At 52.2% G+C, this 19,765-nt stretch overlaps 1 protein-coding gene across 1 annotated transcript in view; it reads left to right on the forward strand.

Moving 5' to 3' along the window:
* Nucleotides 1–19,765, forward strand: part of LOC135820618 (uncharacterized) — a 63,408-nt gene that overhangs the window by 21,378 nt on the left and 22,265 nt on the right. Inside the window, exons 8-10 of the mRNA XM_065333664.1 lie at nucleotides 14,424–14,577; nucleotides 15,942–16,051; nucleotides 16,338–16,829. Of these exons, the coding sequence (XP_065189736.1) occupies nucleotides 14,424–14,577; nucleotides 15,942–16,051; nucleotides 16,338–16,829 (756 nt within the window). The remainder of the gene's footprint in view (nucleotides 1–14,423; nucleotides 14,578–15,941; nucleotides 16,052–16,337; nucleotides 16,830–19,765) is intronic.

The following is a 19,765-nucleotide window of genomic DNA, read 5'->3' on the forward strand; positions in this document are numbered from 1 at the left end:
AATTATGGCTTCACTCCAACTTTCTCTATATAACTCCAGGTCATTCTCTTATTATAACTCCAGATGCGACTTTCCCTATATCTCCACTCAGGTTGAGACTTTCTCTCTACGACTCCAACTCAGATTGCCAACTTCTCCATACAAAACCTGAGTTGGAGTCATACAGTGAAAGTCTCAACCTGAGTGGAGATATATAGAGAAAGTCGCGTCTGGAGTTATATAGGGAAATACCTGGAGTTATATAGAGAAAGTTGCAGTGAAGCCATATAGGCACGAAGTAAACAGGTGATGACATATAGAGACAGTGACGACAAATAGAGAAATGATGCCATACCTTGGCTGCGTTTGATTATGCACTTGAATCGATTCATGAATCGATTCAAGTGCATTTCACCGTTTGAGCCCGGGCCCATTGAAAACCTCTGCCATGCAGTAATTTTTTTTAATTCACTCTATGTGAGCAAACTTGATTTCAAACGATTCTTTCATGTATCCTGAGCACAGAACCTTTTTTTGTTTTGGAAATACAACAAAAATTACAAAGGTTAACCCGACTGCTGCATGGACGATAAGTGCTGCGAATAGTGATCATGCGCCCTGGCCTGAGTAGCTCGCTTGGCTAATTGAAAGTCTGCCGACCTGGGCCACATTATGTTGCTAAGGCATGCACAACCCCAGTCACAGCGCGCAAGTTGGTTGAGTTTGGCCGTCAGGAGGCCAGCGCAAGGTATCCGGGGCGCGGGTCTGATTCCAGCGAGGGGCAATGTGGTACCCCGCAGCGCAAGGGTAGCGTGATACCCTAAGCCAGCGTGCGCGCTGCATGAGTAGCGTGATACTCGCTGAGCGCTTTTGCTGTTGCCTAGCAACGCGTTTCTGTCTTTCCTGGGCCCCCAACGCATGTTGGGTGGCCCTGCGCATGACTGCACGTTGTCATAGCAACCTTGGAAACCTCAAGCCGGTTACCAACAAGCTAGGAATCAGACCAAGCCGCCGAATGCCCCCGCCGGCCCCCGGCGCTTCATTGCAATTGAATTAATATTTGTCCAGAATAGTGAGCTAGGACAGATCAAGAGGCGTGGGTGGGAGGGAGAAATTGCAAAACAGTTGGATGCACGCAGCAGCACAGCTAGCAAGAGAAAGAGCCGTGGATGGGTTTGTTCCTGTTTTTGATGGCTGTGGCCATCCGTTGGCCCAGCGGTCTCGTGTGAGTACGGTGTTTGTTCGTGCTGCCAGCTCGCGCCCGGCATTTGTTTGCGCTGGCAGCTCGGGCCCGGTGCGCGAGTGAAACCGAACCGTGACAAAGGCTTTCGCTCTTTAGTGCTATTGACTGGCTTTTCATACGATGCCTATTGATGTCTAGAGACATGCTGTCTAGCCTTCCCCTAGTACGCATTCACGGGGCTTTGTTGAAGTTCGTGCCGTGAACTGCCAAAGGGAACTGTTTGAATGGTGCTGGGGCGAGTGCGACATTACGGCGTCCCTGCAGCCGGCCTAATCGCGTTTGTCGCCACAACCGATTTTAACCCGACTGCTGCATGGACGATAAGTGCTGCGAATAGTGATCATGCGCCCTGGCCTGAGTAGCTCGCTTGGCTAATTGAAAGTCTGCCGACCTGGGCCACATTATGTTGCTAAGGCATGCACAACCCCAGTCACAGCGCGCAAGTTGGTTGAGTTTGGCCGTCAGGAGGCCAGCGCAAGGTATCCGGGGCGCGGGTCTGATTCCAGCGAGGGGCAATGTGGTACCCCGCAGCGCAAGGGTAGCGTGATACCCTAAGCCAGCGTGCGCGCTGCATGAGTAGCGTGATACTCGCTGAGCGCTTTTGCTGTTGCCTAGCAACGCGTTTCTGTCTTTCCTGGGCCCCCAACGCATGTTGGGTGGCCCTGCGCATGACTGCACGTTGTCATAGCAACCTTGGAAACCTCAAGCCGGTTACCAACAAGCTAGGAATCAGACCAAGCCGCCGAATGCCCCCAAATTCCGCGTTGGTCAGCCGAATGACCTTAGTGTGGTATTCAAGCGCTTCAGCTACATGTACGTAGTTCAAATGCGTGCCCTTCGCATGTTTGTTTTCCCTTAGTGACACCGAGAAGGGTTTGAATCGCATGTAGTCGGAGCGTGCGTGCACACATGGGGTGTCCCACACCGCCATGGCATGGGGTGTCCCACACCGCCATGGCATGGGGTGTCCCACACCGCCATGGTCTGGGGTGTCCCACACCGCCATAGCATGGGGTGTCCCACACCGCTAGGTGGGAGCTATAGCACAGCAACAGAGTGGTGCAGATAACTTATCATAAGTATCAGAGGCGTGCGTGCACAGTCAGTGCTAGAACGTGAGTGCCTACGTCCGCGAATGGGCGTACCAGCGTGTGCGCAGCGTGTGTACCTGCATGCATGCTTGTGCGGTGTCAGACTGTGGGTGCGTGTACGCGTGCATGCATGTGTGTGTGCATGCGTGTGTGTGTGTGCGTGCGTGTGTATGTGTCTGCGGGTGCGTGTATGTGGGTGTGGCTGTGCGCGCTTGCGCGCCTGCGGACGGCGAACAGTTACTTTCCACAGCGTACATAGTTCTTGTAGCAGGCACTTCGCCATCTGCCGAGTTTCATGATCTCGGATTCGGTGAAGCCGCTCATTGCTCCTGTGGTTGCGGCTCCGGCTCTGAGGCCGTGCAGTGAATACTGGATAGGTGGGTACCCTGCGCTGCTCAGGAGCTGACGGATTAGACGGGTGAGTCTTTGTGCAGTTAGGAACTTGCCACAGCTGTCAACGAACAGTGGTCTATTGGGCAGGTTGGGGCGTCTTGATAGATAGGTATGCATGGCTTTGACCGGGCAAACCGTTGAGTTGGTGGTTGTGAGCCGGACGGAGTGACCCTTGCCGAGTTGGTCGGTCTTGGACTTCTTGATTGTGACCTGTATTGCCTGCGGCGTGATGGAGAGGTCTTCTGTTCGGAGGCCACCGTCTGACATGGTCGTGGCGGTTGTGGAAGTGTACTCACTTGCCCGGAGACACGCAAAGAAGCCCAGGCAAATAGCTGCCCATACCATGGCTCGGTCGGTCGCGTTGAGGTTAGACCGTATCAGGGCCCTGCGCATAGCTGCCATGTGGGGCAGGAGGATTGGCTTACTGGCGTTTTTAGTTCGGTTGGCCTGTGCACGTGCCACTCCTTGAACTGCGAGGTCCACTCTTCGCGACGAGAGATCTTTGCCGTTTTCTTTGGCAATTGCCCGGATCGCCGACACATACAGGCGGACGGTTGACGCGGCATGTTGACGCGCCAGGTAGGCTACAAACGCCAGCATGATGGTGTCTGTAATCACCTTGGTGCCGACTAGTTGGCAGAATTGGTGCAGTCGTTTCCAGGCTGTCGCGTATGTGGCACGTGTGGACGCTGACAGGCCTAGCCACTGGTAGGCCTGACCCTCCAACATCAGAGGGAGTAGGTGCGCTCGGGCACCGGAGATGGCGTGTCTTCTGCTGTGGGTGCCAGTCGGCGAAATCGGGCCATCTGAAACCGAGACAGAGAGTCAGCAATCGCATTGTCAGTGCCGGGGATGTGGGAGACTATGACGTGAAAGTTGTGTCGGGCAGCAATGGCAAACAAAGTGCGTACCAGCGCCATTAAGTCGGGGCACTTTGTGCGTGAGCGGAGCCAGATGTCGCATACGCTACGGTTGTCGCAGTGGAAGCGGATGCGCTTCAGATGCAGCTGCGGTGCCCATGTGGATGCTGCGGCCACGATGGCAAAGAGCTCCATCCACGCGATGGATCTCTGGGATTGGTGCCTCTGCCACCGGTGTTGGAGCCACCGGCCGGCGAAGAAAGCACCATAGCCGATGGCTCTAGATGCGTCCGTGTAGAGGTCCATATCGGCGGCGGCTGACCACGTGGGTTCTAGGAAGAAGGCGACGCCATTCCAGGCAGGGAGGAAGTCAAGCCACCACTGGATGTCTGCTTTGGCGTCTTCTGTGATTCTGATGTAATCATTTGGATGCGGGACCGTCGTGCTGAGATCAATGAGGCGGCGCAGAAACATGCGGCCCGCAGGGACCGCCTTGCAGGCAAAGCTGAGGTGACCTATCAGGGACAACAATTCAGACTTGCGGGCGGTAGGGCGGGTATGTTGCCAAGCCTTGAGGGCAATGAGAAGGTCTTCTAACTTGTCGGATGGGAGGCGGATTTCGAAGCGCTCTGTGTCCAGCATGACACCGAGGAATGTCAGGGTTGTACTAGGGCCTTCCACCTTTTTTGGATTGACCGGGAAGCCTAAGTCGTGGCAGGCTACCAGGGCACGGTCAAGCTGGTGCTGTGCGCCGATAGAGTCCGTCGCTCCACCAAGGTAGTCGTCTAAGTAGTGGATGACTGGGGCTACGTCGAAGTTGTGCGACATGACCCACTGGAGGGCGTCTGCGACTTTGTTAAACAGCGACGGTGATGAGCGAAGGCCGAAGGGTAGGCATTTGTCCACGTAATATTGCCCGCGCCAGAACAGGCATAATAGTTCCCAGTCCTCTTTCCGTACTGGACAAATGCGAAATGCGTCTTGGAGGTCGACCTTCCACAGATGGCAGCCACGGCCTAGGGACCGTGCGAGGTTTACGCCGTCGTCGACCGAACAGTACTGTACAGAGAATTTGTCGACAGGGATACCATCGTTCACTGAGTGGCCCTGTGGTGCTGACAGATGCATAATCAAGCGCCATTTTTGCACCGACCGTGACTTCTTGGGAACCACACCCAAACCGGAGACCTGTGTAAGTGTGAAGGGGGGCTCTTGGTAGGGACCGGCCATGCGACCTGCGGCAATTTCACGACCGATGGCAGCATCGACAATGTCAGGGTGCTCAATCGCTGATTTGAGATTACGAGAGACTCGGAAGGTACGGGGACCAGCAAACCCAATATCGAACCCGTAAGACAAAGAATGTATTACGAATGAGGCAAAAGCCGGATCAGGATGCTGACACAAAGCGTCCTGCAGGTAAGAAACGTTAATGGGGGTTACAGGCGTGTGCAAATGGATTGGCTCGTGAGCGAGGGTGCGTGTAGGAGAGATGTGAGCAGCTGGGCAGAGTGTGTGAGTGCTATTGGCCTGGGTGAGTGTAGAGTTACCGGTTAGTGACTGGAGTGACCGAGTCTCCAAGCTGGGCAACTGCGAGCTATTGGTCGCGGCTGGCGGCGGCTGGCTTTCCTGGGCATGACTTGGCGGGGTGGCTGCCAAAGCATGTGCTGCACTGGTGGCCGTAGCGACAGGCTGCGCGTTGGCAGCGGCCTTGGTTGTAGTCGCGGCAGACAGCTGGGGCGTTTGGGTGAGCGGTAGCCCCTGACCGCTGTGCCGGAAAGGGGCGTTTGGCTGCTGGCCCGTCAGACAGTGAAGCTAGGCTACGGGCGCGGGGGCAGCGAACTGTTAAATGACCTTGCCGGTTGCAGTGACGGCAGGGAGGCAGGATGGAGTTTGTAAACCACTCCGACCAGAGTTCCGGATCTGACGTGGCAAGGCTAGATTTGCTGCGTGCAGCTCTTGCACGGAACGACATGTCGAAGCCAGACCACGCACCGAATGTATAGCGTGCGGCCGCTTTCACGATTGTGCTTTGGTACTTGAATAATTCCGGACCTCTGCCGGGGTCGTGGTGGAGGGCTACTTGGGCGAAGGCTGAGAACGCCTCCAACCACGATGTCAAGTCTACAACTTTCTTTAGACGGGATGACGACGACATGGCAGATGGCACAAGGGTGATGTGGTCCCCCGTCCCCTGCAGGGTGAACCCACTGTCCGGACCCATGCTCGTATCAAAAGCCAGCTCTCCCAGTACCCTACCAAAATCAACGTACTCACGTTTGATAATCTTGTCCGTGAGATGGTCGCTGAGGGCAGGTAATGGGATGGATGGTGGACGCTCTGGGGCGAGCAAATCGCCGTCCAGGAAGAGACTCTCCTGGTCTGGTCTTAGTGCTGAAGCCAGTGAAGGCTGGACATATTCAGGCTCAGAGTCAGGCACCACAACATCACCAGAGACTGGACCAGCCCGCTGTGCTGCTGTTGCTGCTGCTACAGTTGGCTGTGCATGTGGAGGTACCACCGGTAGACCCATCGAAGTTGTCAATGACGTCATGCAGGACGCCACTGCATCTTGCACGACCCGAGAGATCTCGGCAGATTGCTGCGACGTGAACGCGGGCGACGAGTCAGGCTGGGTCGCGGCCGCGGGGCTTTGAGTGGCCGGGACTGCAGGACTAGCCCGCCGACGCGTGGTCTTTTTTGCGACCTGGCTCGTAGACTTAGCTTTGTTTCTTGCCTGGGCCGACAAATGCTCATGCAGACGGCTCACCTGGGCTCTAAAATTGCCTGAGCAAGAAAGCCCCAGTTCTCGCAGTCGAGTTTCAACTCCGTCGACTTTGAGTTGGCGGAGATCGGAAAGTGATGGCACGGAGCTCATGGTGACGGCTCAGGATCTCCTGCGACTGCGGAACTTTAGAAATTTCAAATCTCGCCGAGTAATTGCAACAAGGAAGAAAGAAATTGCAAAACAGTTGGAAATTGCAAAACAGTTGGATGCACGCAGCAGCACAGCTAGCAAGAGAAAGAGCCGTGGATGGGTTTGTTCCTGTTTTTGATGGCTGTGGCCATCCGTTGGCCCAGCGGTCTCGTGTGAGTATGGTGTTTGTTCGTGCTGCCAGCTCGCGCCCGGCATTTGTTTGCGCTGGCAGCTCGGGCCCGGTGCGCGAGTGAAACCGAACCGTGACAAAGGCTTTCGCTCTTTAGTGCTATTGACTGGCTTTTCATACGATGCCTATTGATGTCTAGAGACATGCTGTCTAGCCTTCCCCTAGTACGCATTCACGGGGCTTTGTTGAAGTTCGTGCCGTGAACTGCCAAAGGGAACTGTTTGAATGGTGCTGGGGCGAGTGCGACATTACGGCGTCCCTGCAGCCGGCCTAATCGCGTTTGTCGCCACAACCGATTTTATGGCCGTTTTCAGAAAGTTAGTTATACACGAATTTGATATTTTGAAATGTATGCACGCGCATGTAACTCCAGTTCAAACTTACAGAGCGACTCGCATTCTCTGTCCACCCTGCACTCACTCGTTGCGCACACATCCGCACACTCACTCATACGTGTACACCACTATTGAACACGTGAACATTGCCAGTGGGGGCCACCACAGCACAGCGCCCCAACTTATTGTCTTTGCACACAATTCCGTGGTCATGACTATACAGAACCATTGCCTTGTCTAACAAAAACTCCAGTTACGTACAACCAGAAAACCACACCCGACCATTATGCATCCGCACACTCTAGAATAATCAAATCACTAGAATAATCAAAGCGATGATGTATGAAATTACATGATGATTACTGGGGTGGGTGGGTGGGCACTCTCACTCAACTCTCCGCACAAAGACAAAAGAGGCCGACCCTGCACTCGTCACCTCCTTTTATCCCACACCATGCTCCCTCGTACCCGTTCCCGGGTGGACAGAGAACACTACTTCTCTGCTAATTCTTATACTGTGACGTCAACCGCAGAGAAGTGACATTTCTCTGTCCACCCTGCACTCACTCGTTGCGCACACATCCGCACACTCACGCATACGTGTACACCACTATTGAACACGTGAACATTGGCAGTGGGGGTCACAGCACAGCAGCAAAGCATAGCCAGGGGCCTCTAATATAGTGCCAGCTAACGGCACTAGATGGCAAGAGCATATTGTCCAGACTCTCTTTGATGTAGGAGTTGACTGCTTCACTGTGCCAGCCACCATGCCGTTTCAACAGTCGCTGTGGAACCTTGGCTGCGGCCGCTGCCGTCGTACCCCCCCCCCCCCCCCCCCCGATCGGAGGCTGTGCAGGCCGAACATCTCTGCCTGTAGGCCTGCTCCTGCCACTGCCTCCAGGAACAGCTCCCTTGCTCTGGAGTACTGGAGTGACCCTTTCTTCGTCTTCCAGCCAGACTTCGCTTTCACCAAGTTACTCAGCAAATGATCATCAGCTTGAAGGTTCGTTTCTTCGATCAGCCTCTGCGTCAGAGCTACCGCTCCCAGCTCACCAGGCTGCGTGCTTATGAGGACCAAGCTGCATTCTCTGAGCTGGTCATTCTTGCGCTTATCCAAACGAACCTCCATGTAGTCTCGACGGAATGCAAGGTCCCGCACCCGGATTCTCGCCAAATCGTCCCACCTCATGAAGCCAGCAAATCCAATGGCAAACATAACCGCTGTCCGCAGCTTCAGACAATCGTCGCTCCCGGCAAGTTGACCCACGATCGTAGCCAACTGCTTCTTGTTGAGGGGCTCTTTCCGCCTGGGGGTGCAAGCTAACCTCCTTTTTGCCGCTGCTGCAATCTGCTCCACCATGGCATTGACAGGAAGCTGTACGCATGCCTTCTGATGAGCCCATTTGATTGCGGACAGAGCTGCAGAAATTGGGCTTGGGGATGCGCTCGTCTCTACGAGGTGGATCAGATACAAACTGACTGCCACTGGTGTAGCGGGTATCGCCACAAACCCATGCTCCATAGCCCAGCTTTTCCAACGCGAAAATGCCGACTTGTATGTCTTCACCGTAGATGACGCATGTGTCTCCATGACCAAGTCCTTGGCTCGTTCCGACAAACTCACTAGGCCCTTGCCTTCAGCTACTTCCTGTAGCTCCTTCCAGCACCCCTGGTCCCAGATCTCTAAAAATTGTAGCGAGCACATGGAAAGAACCACAATATAAGCCTCGTTATTCAGACCGCACAAGCTTGTGCTCCAGCTACAAGCCTCCTCCTATGCCACGTTACATAATAATGGCTAACATGCACCAACCATACACAACCACATGACCTGCCAAAAAATACAGCTAACAACAATAATAATAATAATAATAACAACGACTACACCATAGCTCAGCAGTTAGAGCATTGCTAGCTACAAGCGAGGGTCCCTGGTTCGAGTCCTGGTGGTGACAGTCAATTTTTTCTTCAGACTTTTCCCGTTTGTCTCTTTCCCTCAAGCTAGTGTAGATTTTATGACTTGGGGCTCCCCGCGTGCTAGAGTGTACGTGAAGTGTGTGGGTACAGTGAAGGCTGCGTCCCACTCGCCTATGTGGATTCACAGGAAGTGTGAGTTACGAAGTCTAAAGAGAATGTTGAACAGTCTCTGCTGGGATGACGACTACACCATAGCTCAGCGGTTAGAGCATCGCTAGCTACAAGCGAGGGTCCCTGGTTCGAGTCCTGGTGGTGACAGTCAATTTTTTCTTCAGACTTTTCCCGTTTGTCTCTTTCCCTCAAGCTAGTGTAGAATAATAATAATATTAAGCAAGAACCTAAACAAGACTTCCCTGTGTTGATATGTTGACAGCTCCATGGTGCAAGATCCACCTACACATTCCCCCGGACCCTGCAGCCTGCCTCAGGCTATGCACCCTGTGCGTCTTACAGAACTAGCCTCTAGATTCTGCAGCCAATCAACAACACATAGCAGAACACAGAACCTTCTGCAGATACCTAGACATCGTGTCCCACAACGCCAACACCCCATGATACTACTGGACCTGGTTGCCATGACTTCACACCTTGGAACATGCAAAAACACAGCTAACAATAATACAAGGCAAGTACCAAACCAGACTTCCCTCTGTTGGTATGTTGGCAGCTCCTTGGCGCTGGATCCACCAGCACAGTCCCCAGGACCGTCCAGCCTGCCTCAGGCTATGCACCATGTGCGTTTCGCAGAACTAGCCTCTAGAATCTGCAGCCAATCAACAACCAACACACAGCAAAACACAGAACCATCTGCAGACACCTTGTCTTTAAGTTCAATATCATTCCCGACATTCTGTCTCACAGCACCGACAGCCCATGATACTACAGAACCTGATTGCCATGACTTCACACCTTGGCACCTTCCCATCAAACCAATTCCATTGGCAAGAGCCACTGTCAAACAGACCTGATATTCTAGGCAGGAAAATAAAACTCCTCACCAACGTGGAGCTTTCAGTACCTTTGAATAAGCATGGCCATCACCATGCAGATGTCCATTTTGGGACAACCAATGTCCCATGACTGACAATTACTGAAATTCTGCTAATAACGTCTCCGATAAGGTAAATGGGGGGGGGGGCACAACCATAAGTTCTCCCCTTCCCAGCACATCGTGAAAGCATCCACGGCCAAACATCCTGGATTCCACCAACGTGAGCAGAAACGAGGCAACTGTGCCGACTCTGCACTGGCAGAGCAGTCAACAGTGTGCGGGCCCCACAAACCGTCTACCTCATCGAATACCTCAGACGACAATTTCCAGTCATCAGTATCCACTACCTTGGATAAAAAATCTGCCAGAAAGTTCTCCTCCCTTGGAACCCATTTTGGCACAAGTCGAATGCAATTTTGCCTGCAAAACTTGAAAATCCGACATGCAATCTCTTGCAGTTCTAGAACTTTGCTGCCCACCTGCAGAATACGAGCTGCCGCCTGATTATCCGTCCGGTGCCTACATTCCTTGCCTGCCAATTATTGGACCACCGATTGCAGCACCAACTCGGTAGCCCTCAATTCCCTCCACGTAGAACTCTTCTGAGCCTCTAACACCTCTTCCGGCCAATTCCCTCTTGCAATCGTTTCCCCGCAGGACACCGCAAAACCTCCCCAGGCTACATCGCTAGCATCTGACCACGTGTCTACAACTGCTGTTATCTTGGGATCACCCACAACCAATCTTCCATGAAACTCATCGAAACAATACCACCAGAAGCTCACTTCTGCAGAAGCCTCATCAGACCACTCCTGTCTATGACTTGAAACCAGCTTTTCCTCCTGAGAATCATGTCATACATTGCCCTGGTTCTCAACCTTGCACCTGGCCCAATGGCGAAAGACATTGAAATGATGAACCCAGCCAGCCTAGCACACTCTTTGGCATTCGGTCTCCTCTTGCTATGCAAAACCCTCAAATGCTCCAAAAACCTCAGAACTCTTGCCTCCGCCACACTTACTCTCCCGTGAACCAGGTCCAACACAAAACCCAGAATGGTAGGCTTCTGAGAAGGCACAAGACACGATTTCTCCACATTGATCTTCCAACGTTTCCGTGAGCACACCTGCTACCCTCAATGTCTCTTCCACAGTGCCCGCTCCTGCAGAGCCATCGTCAAAGAACATCATGCACTTAATGCCCTGAGCCCTCCAGTAACGAACCATCACACGGACCAGTTTGTTAAAAAGATACGGAGCAGTGGAGAGCCCAAACGGCAATGACTTGAAACAATAAAATTCACCTCCCCATGAGAAACCCAAATACTTCCAATGGTCCCTTGCCATATCAACATGGTGATAACCACTCTTCAAATCGAATGTTACAACAAAGTCGTCTTTCTGAAAAAGCTTCACTGCCATCCTGATATTATCCAATTTAAACCTGAATTTTGCCAAACATTCATTCACTTGCCTCAAGTCTAAAATCAGTCTCAGCTTCCTAGCACCTTCCACGACTCCCAGCGGGCTAACACAATTTAACTAATAATCCAAGATGAAGCCCCCGTCTCCCTCCAAAACGGTATGCACCGCTTCAATCTCCCATGCATCACAGTTTCACCCTCTGCCCAGATTTCCCCTTCCCCTTCCGCACCATATCCGCTTTCAACCACAACATCTGAATAAGTTTGAACACTCTTTTCATCATCCTCATCCTCATCATCATCATCAACATGCACATCAAACTTATCTTGTTCATCGTGGCTGCTGTTGCTGCTGCACCGGGAATGACCTGGCAGGTGCTGGGCCTGGGGCAGGCTGCTTGCAGTCCCGCTGCACGTGCCCCTTCCCTCCACACCACCAACAGGCCAGCTCCTTGAACGGTGCGCAGAATCCGGGTGGCTTCGGTGCGGCCGGCATGGTCTGGGCTCGAGCAGCCGCTCCGAGCCCGACCCCGGCTGGGCGGCCTCCTGGAAAGGGCTTGCCACTGCTCCTCTTCCCCTCCTTGGCCTCCGCCCTGGCCCTCCTCATCCTCCGCTCATCGTCCGTATCGGACCCGCTGTTGTGTATCCACGTACACCCTACATGCAGTCTCACACGCAGCTCACCAGAGTCAACCAGCCGGCATGGATACATGTAGAGTAAGACCATGATCAGAGCATGCGCAATGAGTATATACAAATGCATACAGAGTACATAATATATTACATCAGAGTGCATATATAACAATACCCCGCACTCCATTTTTCCGTCATATATGTTTGCGGCCGACCACCCTTCGGCGTCCGCAAACAGCAATAGCTTGACGCGCCGCTGGAGGACGCTCTCACCTTCCTCGATGTTTCTGGCGATGTCTTTCTCGCCTCGACGCTCCGCCTTCTGCCTTGCCTTGGCTAGAGGCTCCAACGCCTTACTGATCACGCAGAACTGCTCCTTGTGGGCCTTGGCCTTCCAACTTCTCTTTCTTGCCGCCGCCATCCTCTCGTCCTGTCTCTCCCTCTTCACCTGCTTACTTTCCTTGCTCCTCTTGCTCTTCTTGCTGTTTCTCCTCTTGCTACTTCTACTCCTGCCACTTCTCCTGCTCCTGCTCCTCTCTGACTCACTCTCACTGTCACTGTCACTCCTATCCTCTCTTTTCCTCTTACGACTAGACTTCTCCAACTTCCTCTCCAACGTCTCCAATCTCGCAGCCATCTCTCTCATCCTCCCACTCTCCTCAACATACCCTTCACTCTCGCTACCACTACCACCCGGCGACACACTTCTTGACCTCGACATTCTTTTCACAAACCAAAACTTTCAAATTAAATAATTCACAACTCTCACTCAACTCTCCGCACAAAGACAAAAGAGGCCGACCCTGCACTCGTCACCTCCTTTTATCCCACACCGTGCTCCCTCGTACCCGTTCCCGGGTGGACAGAGAACACTACTTCTCTGCTAATTCTTATACTGTGACGTCAACCGCAGAGAAGTGACATTTTTTTACTGTTCTCGTACATCCTAGTAGTACTCTGTGCAGCGGTACAGCTCGACGCCAAGCCACGGAAGAAGTGCGGAATCGCTGTAGTTCCGTACAATACTCGTGACGTTCTAGAACGTCACGCGTGTCACAGTGGCAGTGGTCATGACGTGTCAGAGTGCTCAAAAGGTTAAATTAAGAAAGGTAGCAGCCTACGCATAAATTTCATATGGCATTCAATTGACCGTAACTTTGGTGTCTCTCAATGGATTTGAGTGAAATTTTCACCACACACTCCTGCCACTACAGTATGCTGGCCCTCAGGACATGATTTAAAAAGTTCTTGCGCCTCACTGACAGGCTTTCCAGGCCGGAAAAACTCAAAATTCCGGCATAGTGCCACGGTGTGCAAGCCACCCAGGAGCCAAAAAAATGCATTTACAATTTCTTCACATTTTCTTGCCCATTCTGTCCGTGCGCGGGATATAAACCTAAAACAAGTCCAGAAGCAGCCATGGGTGGTGGGATAGGGCCCCTCAACGTGGCCCTGGAATCTGTCACAACGGCACGAGTGGGTGTTCTCTCACTGACTCCCATAGACTGAAGTCAATTTTTGATTTTTTTAAGGTTTAGGGTGCTACGAGGTCGTACCTTTGATACAACATCCAGTGCTGGGACCTCCACGACAAGCCATTTCCACAGTGCTGCACACCAAACCCAGGATACCCTCAAAAATCGGCAAAGACTACCACTCACGTTCCACTACTGCCTAGTACTGAATCTTACCTGACTTCTTGACACGACTCAAACTTGCCAAAGTCACTAAATCAACGTCAACTACAATAATCAAGCCACATTTATCTGCAACGTCACGAGGGTGCTGGCAAAAGTCCTGCTTCGCCCACCGCCGTGCAGCCCAATACATGGCTAAAAAAAACGTGATTTTTGGACTTGGAGCAAAATTCTGCACACTTTCGCGTGTTTCCATGATACGACAAGTTGCGCACGGTCTGCTCAGATTCAAATACAGTGCTACCAAAATATGACAGCGTGCAACAAAAAAATCGTTCCTTGCAAGGGCACATTTTCGGCCATAACTCTTGAACGGCTGGTCAGATCGAGACAACATTTTCTGAGATTTTGCAGCTATTCATGCTCTTTCAACTGATGTAGCACTTGACATGAATTTACAAATTCGATTTTTTAGGGATTTGTGGGTGATATGCCACCTTAAGTCGTTCGATTTTCATATCCATGAGCCCTGGAATCGATTCGGAATCCATTCACCCTATTCACATGGGGTGATGTGAATACCGCGAATCTATTCATGAATCGATTCGCGGTATTCATAATCGAACGAACTCACTGAGTGTAACATATACCCCCATGAGCAGCAAAAAAACTGTACAACTCGTACTCAGTGTCCGAGAAGTCTATTGTCACCAATGCACCACATGGCTCTGCTTTGCCCTGTCCTTTCCAGGTGGAATATGAGAGCAAAGATGTGCTCCTGGGAACCCCCCAGCATATCTACCAATCAACCAAAAATGCGTTGCTGTGGTCCGGCTCGGCAGAAAAAAATCTTGTCCTATATGGGCCGCCCGGAGCTCATGGGTACCTTGAGGTTACCATACAAGGTTAGGAGGACACGGTCACACATTTCTAGGGGTTACTACTCTGATCAGGCAACCACCTGTCTCAGGGGACCACTACCACCAGGACCGTAGGGTGTGTATGTGGGTGGGGGAGGAGGAAATGATAATGGACAAAGGGACCGCATGTGCTAGACTGCACAAGGATAATGTTGTTGGAGTCCCTTGGATGGTTGCATGGCTTAGACAGGTTGCACTATGATTGCTTCTAGAGTCCCTCCACCCTTCCCGGTCTCAGAGCAGGGAGTTTGTGGATCAATACGACCTGGATTCACATAGTACTTCCTCTTAGTCTTCTGCTCAGGTGTGCATCCATGTCCCAGTCTTAATATGGATCAAAATTTGACCAGGCTTTGACCAGGCTCACACATACCAACCATCCAGGGTTTCCCGGAACAGTCCAGGGAATAGGGTGTTTGTCCCGGGGTCCAGGGATGTCCTGCAAAAGTCCAGGGATATGAGATGGAACTTTTGAAATCGAAGTTCTCCTTTTTGTTGACGCTTTTTCAGTGTTTCCTCGAACTTGTAGATCTGCTGTAAGTACACACAGCACAGCACAGCACAGCACAGCACAGCACAGCACAGCACAGCACAGCACAGCACGTAGTAGACAAAAAATCATGTGAAACTGCAACGGATCGCCGGTATAACGGCATAGTAAACAGAAAGTTCATCTGTGCAGTTACAGCCCAATGCAATGACATCCCTTTTGCTTGAGCAGCAGTCATGAAAAATGCATCTGCTAATGATGGATGCGCTAAAAAATTGGTGTCCAGGGAAAACGGTCAAAATCAAGGGCATTCAGCCTCGTTGCCCAGGGAACTCAAGTCTCCAGGTTGGCATATATGCAGGCTTTCCAGTCTACCAGCTTATTTTCCTGGCGAAGAGGCGAAAGTGGTACGAGAAGATTTGAACGGGGTGTCTTGTCTTGGCCAGGCAATCTTCAGATGTGTGGTCAATCAGTGCACAGAGAACTGACTCGTTAGTCCTTACACAGATCACGGTGTGGTCAATCAGTGCACAGAGAACTGACTCCTTAGACCTTACACAGATGTGTGGTCAATCAGTGCACAGAGAACTGACTCGTTAGACCTTACACAGATGTGTGGTCAGTCAGTGCACAGAGAACTGACTCCTTAGTCCTTACACAGATCACGGTGTGGTCAGTCAGTGCACAGAGAACTGACTCCTTAGACCTTACACAAACATCCGTTAGTAAACATGCACGTCATCAGTAACTGTGGAAAGTGCCGCACAGCATGGCGGTGCAGATGTTGGTGCAGTGGCTTCCTGCACTGACGGCGGTCGAGCATCAGAGATGAAAATTGTTCTCTTTCCCGTTTGCCCAGCTCTGTCGACGTATGGCTCCGCTCAGTCCAAGCCAATAGAGCTCAAGATTCCATTCCGTTTGCGTGACTGTCACCTGGGATACAGATGGTCAACGGCAAATTCATCTCAGGTATTCCAGTTGCACTGTATTTGGCCCCTAGTTACAAATGAACCTTTCCTGCATCCAAATGCGCATGCGTGCATGTGCGTGTGTGTGTGTGTGTGTGTGTGTGTGTGTGTGTGTGTGTGTGTGTGTGTGTGTGTGTTTGTGTGTGACCAAAGGTGATGATATCCACAACATTCTTTTCACCAATGAAGCGTATACTCCTGCTTGACCAACATTTTTATGATATTCCTTTGTGTGTATTGTGTGTGTATTTCTTTGTGCATGCCTTAAATTCCTTCCGATGATGTAGGCACAGGAGTGGGTTAGAGAGTTCAACGTACATGTACACAAAGACAGCGAGGCTAATTTCACAGAGCTCCAAAAGCTGACCATGGAGCGACTGTCATGCAAGTGTCGAAATGATGAATACACATGCAACATAGCATGTCGCGAAGGAAAACACATCTCCGTCTCATCGTACTGCTGGGCTGGGCGCAATGACAGCACGACTATTCCTGGGAAACCGTTCAATTCCTCTGCACTCGACGGTATTGGCGGTGGCTTTGTCATATCGGAAACAGAATTCCTTGGCAATGGGAGTGACCCTCTGGGAAGATTGGACCAGAGTCCATTCCCGGATCCCTTCGTGGTGTCTTTCTGTGACAAAGGCACGTGCTCAAAGCATCCTGGCAAGGACACCTGGCTACTGTGGGAAGATGACCCCTGCACGGCAGAGTCCAATGCACGGGGTCTGCTGTGCAGCCAGTGCAAACCAGACTACTCTGTAAACCTTGACCGAGTGGTAAGCACAGATACATGCACCGCACATGCTGTTTGATGCACGCAAGCACACACACACACACACACACACACACACGGTGACACACACACACACACACACACACACACACACACACACACACACACACATACACACACACACGGTGACACACACACACACACACACCCGGTGACACACACACACACAAACATGTTGAACATGTTGCCCGCATATGCCAGAATTCCAGATGATGATTGTAGTATTATTCTCAATATGGACAAGGAGACATGGACGAGTAAACTAATGAGGAGCAGCAAGAAATGCACAACCAGTAGGTAAGTCCAAAACAAGAGAAGTCCCGAGCCAGTGAACATGGTGAAGCACATCAAAGTTCTGGCCTACGGGAAACGGCCTGTGTGACGTACAGACAGCATGCAACGCATACAGTCATAAGTGTACAGTAGTGTACGCATAATAGAGTCCAGATATTACGACATCTCCCCTTTCAGGGTGCGCAGCAAGAGAGCGATAAGTTAGCAAAACAGGAATAATGCTGAAGACGAAAGAGTAACGCTAAATGATTAACGGAATCTGATGGGAGTATTAACGGCACGTCCGGAACGGGTAACTCTACAGGAACGCTCAGGGACGGGAGTACCTGGAGATGGACGTTGGGCGGGTGACGCTGGCTCACCATTGTCCTCAGCGTTAGCAGGACCTGCAGGCGGATCGACGATGAGGGCACTGCGGTTTCGGCGGAGAACCGAACCGGACGGCGTCTCCACGATAAGCGACCTGGTGGAATGCTCGGCAGTGACAATATCAGGCTCTTTCCTATCCGGAACAAAGACAGCGGTACCCGGGACCAGTGGCGGGGCATCGAGAGCGCGATGGCGGGAGTTGAAATCCGACGCTTGCCGGGACTTCAGAGAGGCGTCTTTGGCGGCAAACGCTGTGCGATCTACGAGGTATGGCCGTCGAACGTCTGCCGACATGGGTAAACGCGTCTGGACGCGGCGGCCCATGAGGAGCTCCGCAGGACTGAAGCCATGTGCTAGTGGACTGGCACGATAGCTCTGCAGAGCAACATACGGATCACCTCCCCTCACCAGCAAATGCTTTAGGGTCTGCACTGCGCGTTCCACTAAGCCGTTGCCTTGCGGATGAAGTGGGCTGCTCGCGCGCTGGGTAGTTCCTTGCTCTTGAAGCCATGCTGAAACCTCTGCACTTGTGAATGGGGGACCATTGTCCGAAACAAACACATCTGGATTGCCGTGACGCGCAAACATGGACTTCAGTTGCGTGATGAGAGAAGCTGCAGAAGTAAGGGACATCTGAGCAAGCTCGATCCATCGGGAGTAGTAGTCGACGGCAACTAGGTACTGAGAGCCTTGGAACTGCATGAAATCGGCAGCGACTTCCTGTCACGGAAACTCGGGAAGACGTGAGGACAGCAGGGGCTCCATTGGCGTTGGCTTGTCACGAGCGCAGGCTTGGCAATTCGACACGATATCAGCCAACTGGGCGCTTAGACCTGGCCACCAAACTGACTGGCGAGCCCTTTCGCGGGTCTTCGTGATGCCGAGGTGACCAGCATGGAGCTGCTGGAGGACTTCTGGACAGAGCTGGTCCGGGATGACGATTCTGGAACCGTACAGGAGCAGGCCATCTGTGATACAGAATGACTGCCGGGATGCGTAGTAGGGCTTAACGGACACTGGAGCAGACTGTAAACTTGGCCAACCGGACAGAGTGTACTGCACAAGATGTTGACACACTGGGTCTTGAGCCTGCTGGTGTTGAATCTCACTCAGTCTTGCATCGGACGCAGGGAGATGAGAAACCACACTGTCGAGAAAAGCTTCTGCGTCGTCGAGGAGGCGGACGTCATCGGCGGACAGAGGATGCGACGCAGGTGACCTAGATAAGGCATCAGCAACGATTAGATCTTTGCCAGGGATGTGTACGATGTCGAAATCAAATCGCATCAGGTTGAGCCTGAACCGAAGTACACGTGGAGGGATAGAGTCGAGAGCACTAGTGCTGAACAGGGGCACCAGAGGCTTGTGATCGGTTTCCAGCGTGAATCTCTTACCGATGAGGTAATCTGAGAATCGGTTGCAAGCCCAGGTGAGGCCAAGAGCTTCTTTTTCTATTTGAGCATAGCGATGCTCTGCCGGCAGTAGTGCACGAGACTGGAACGATACGGGTTTCCAATCGCCGGACGGCTGTTGCTGCTTGATAACGGCACCGAGACCATAGCTCGAGGCGTCTGCAGAGACAATAGTTGGGTACTCGGGAGAGTACAGAGCAAGAACAGGCGTATACGACAGAAGAGCCTTAGTCTCTTCGAATGCCGATTGCTGAGGGGGTCCCCAGGACCAAACATTGCCTTTCTTGAGAAGGTCGCGGATCGGCTGTGAGACGGAAGCAAGTGAGGGAGAGAACTTGCCAAGGTGGTTGACGAGGCCGAGAAAGCTTCTCACATCCGAGACATCCTGGCATGGCGTGAAGTCTTGAATGCCCTGCACCTTCTGGGGATCAGAGTGGATGCCGTCTTGGTCGATGATATGATCCAAGAACTTGGCAGAAGTGACTTTGAAGAGACACTTGTCCGGGTTGAGTGTGACGCCGTTGTCGCTGAGCCGTTGTAGCACCTGGTGCAGCCGGTTATCATGTTCCTCTTCAGTGCTACCGAACACTAGAGCGTCGTCCATCTGACATGCGGTACCAACCACACCGTTCAAGATCCGAGCCATTCGTTTCTGAAAATGTTCGGGAGCCGAACAAATACCGAATGGTAGACGCGTGAACATGAAACGCCCAAACGGGGTGATAAACGTGGTCAACTTCAGGGATTCCTTGGCCAAGGGCACTTGGTAAAACCCAGAGTTGGCGTCAAGCTTTGTGAAATACTTGGCACCGTCCAACTGACCCAGCGTGTGGTCTACCGCCGG

Source organism: Sycon ciliatum, chromosome 1, assembly GCF_964019385.1.
Source record: "Sycon ciliatum chromosome 1, ocSycCili1.1, whole genome shotgun sequence".
Taxonomy (NCBI): domain Eukaryota; kingdom Metazoa; phylum Porifera; class Calcarea; order Leucosolenida; family Sycettidae; genus Sycon; species Sycon ciliatum.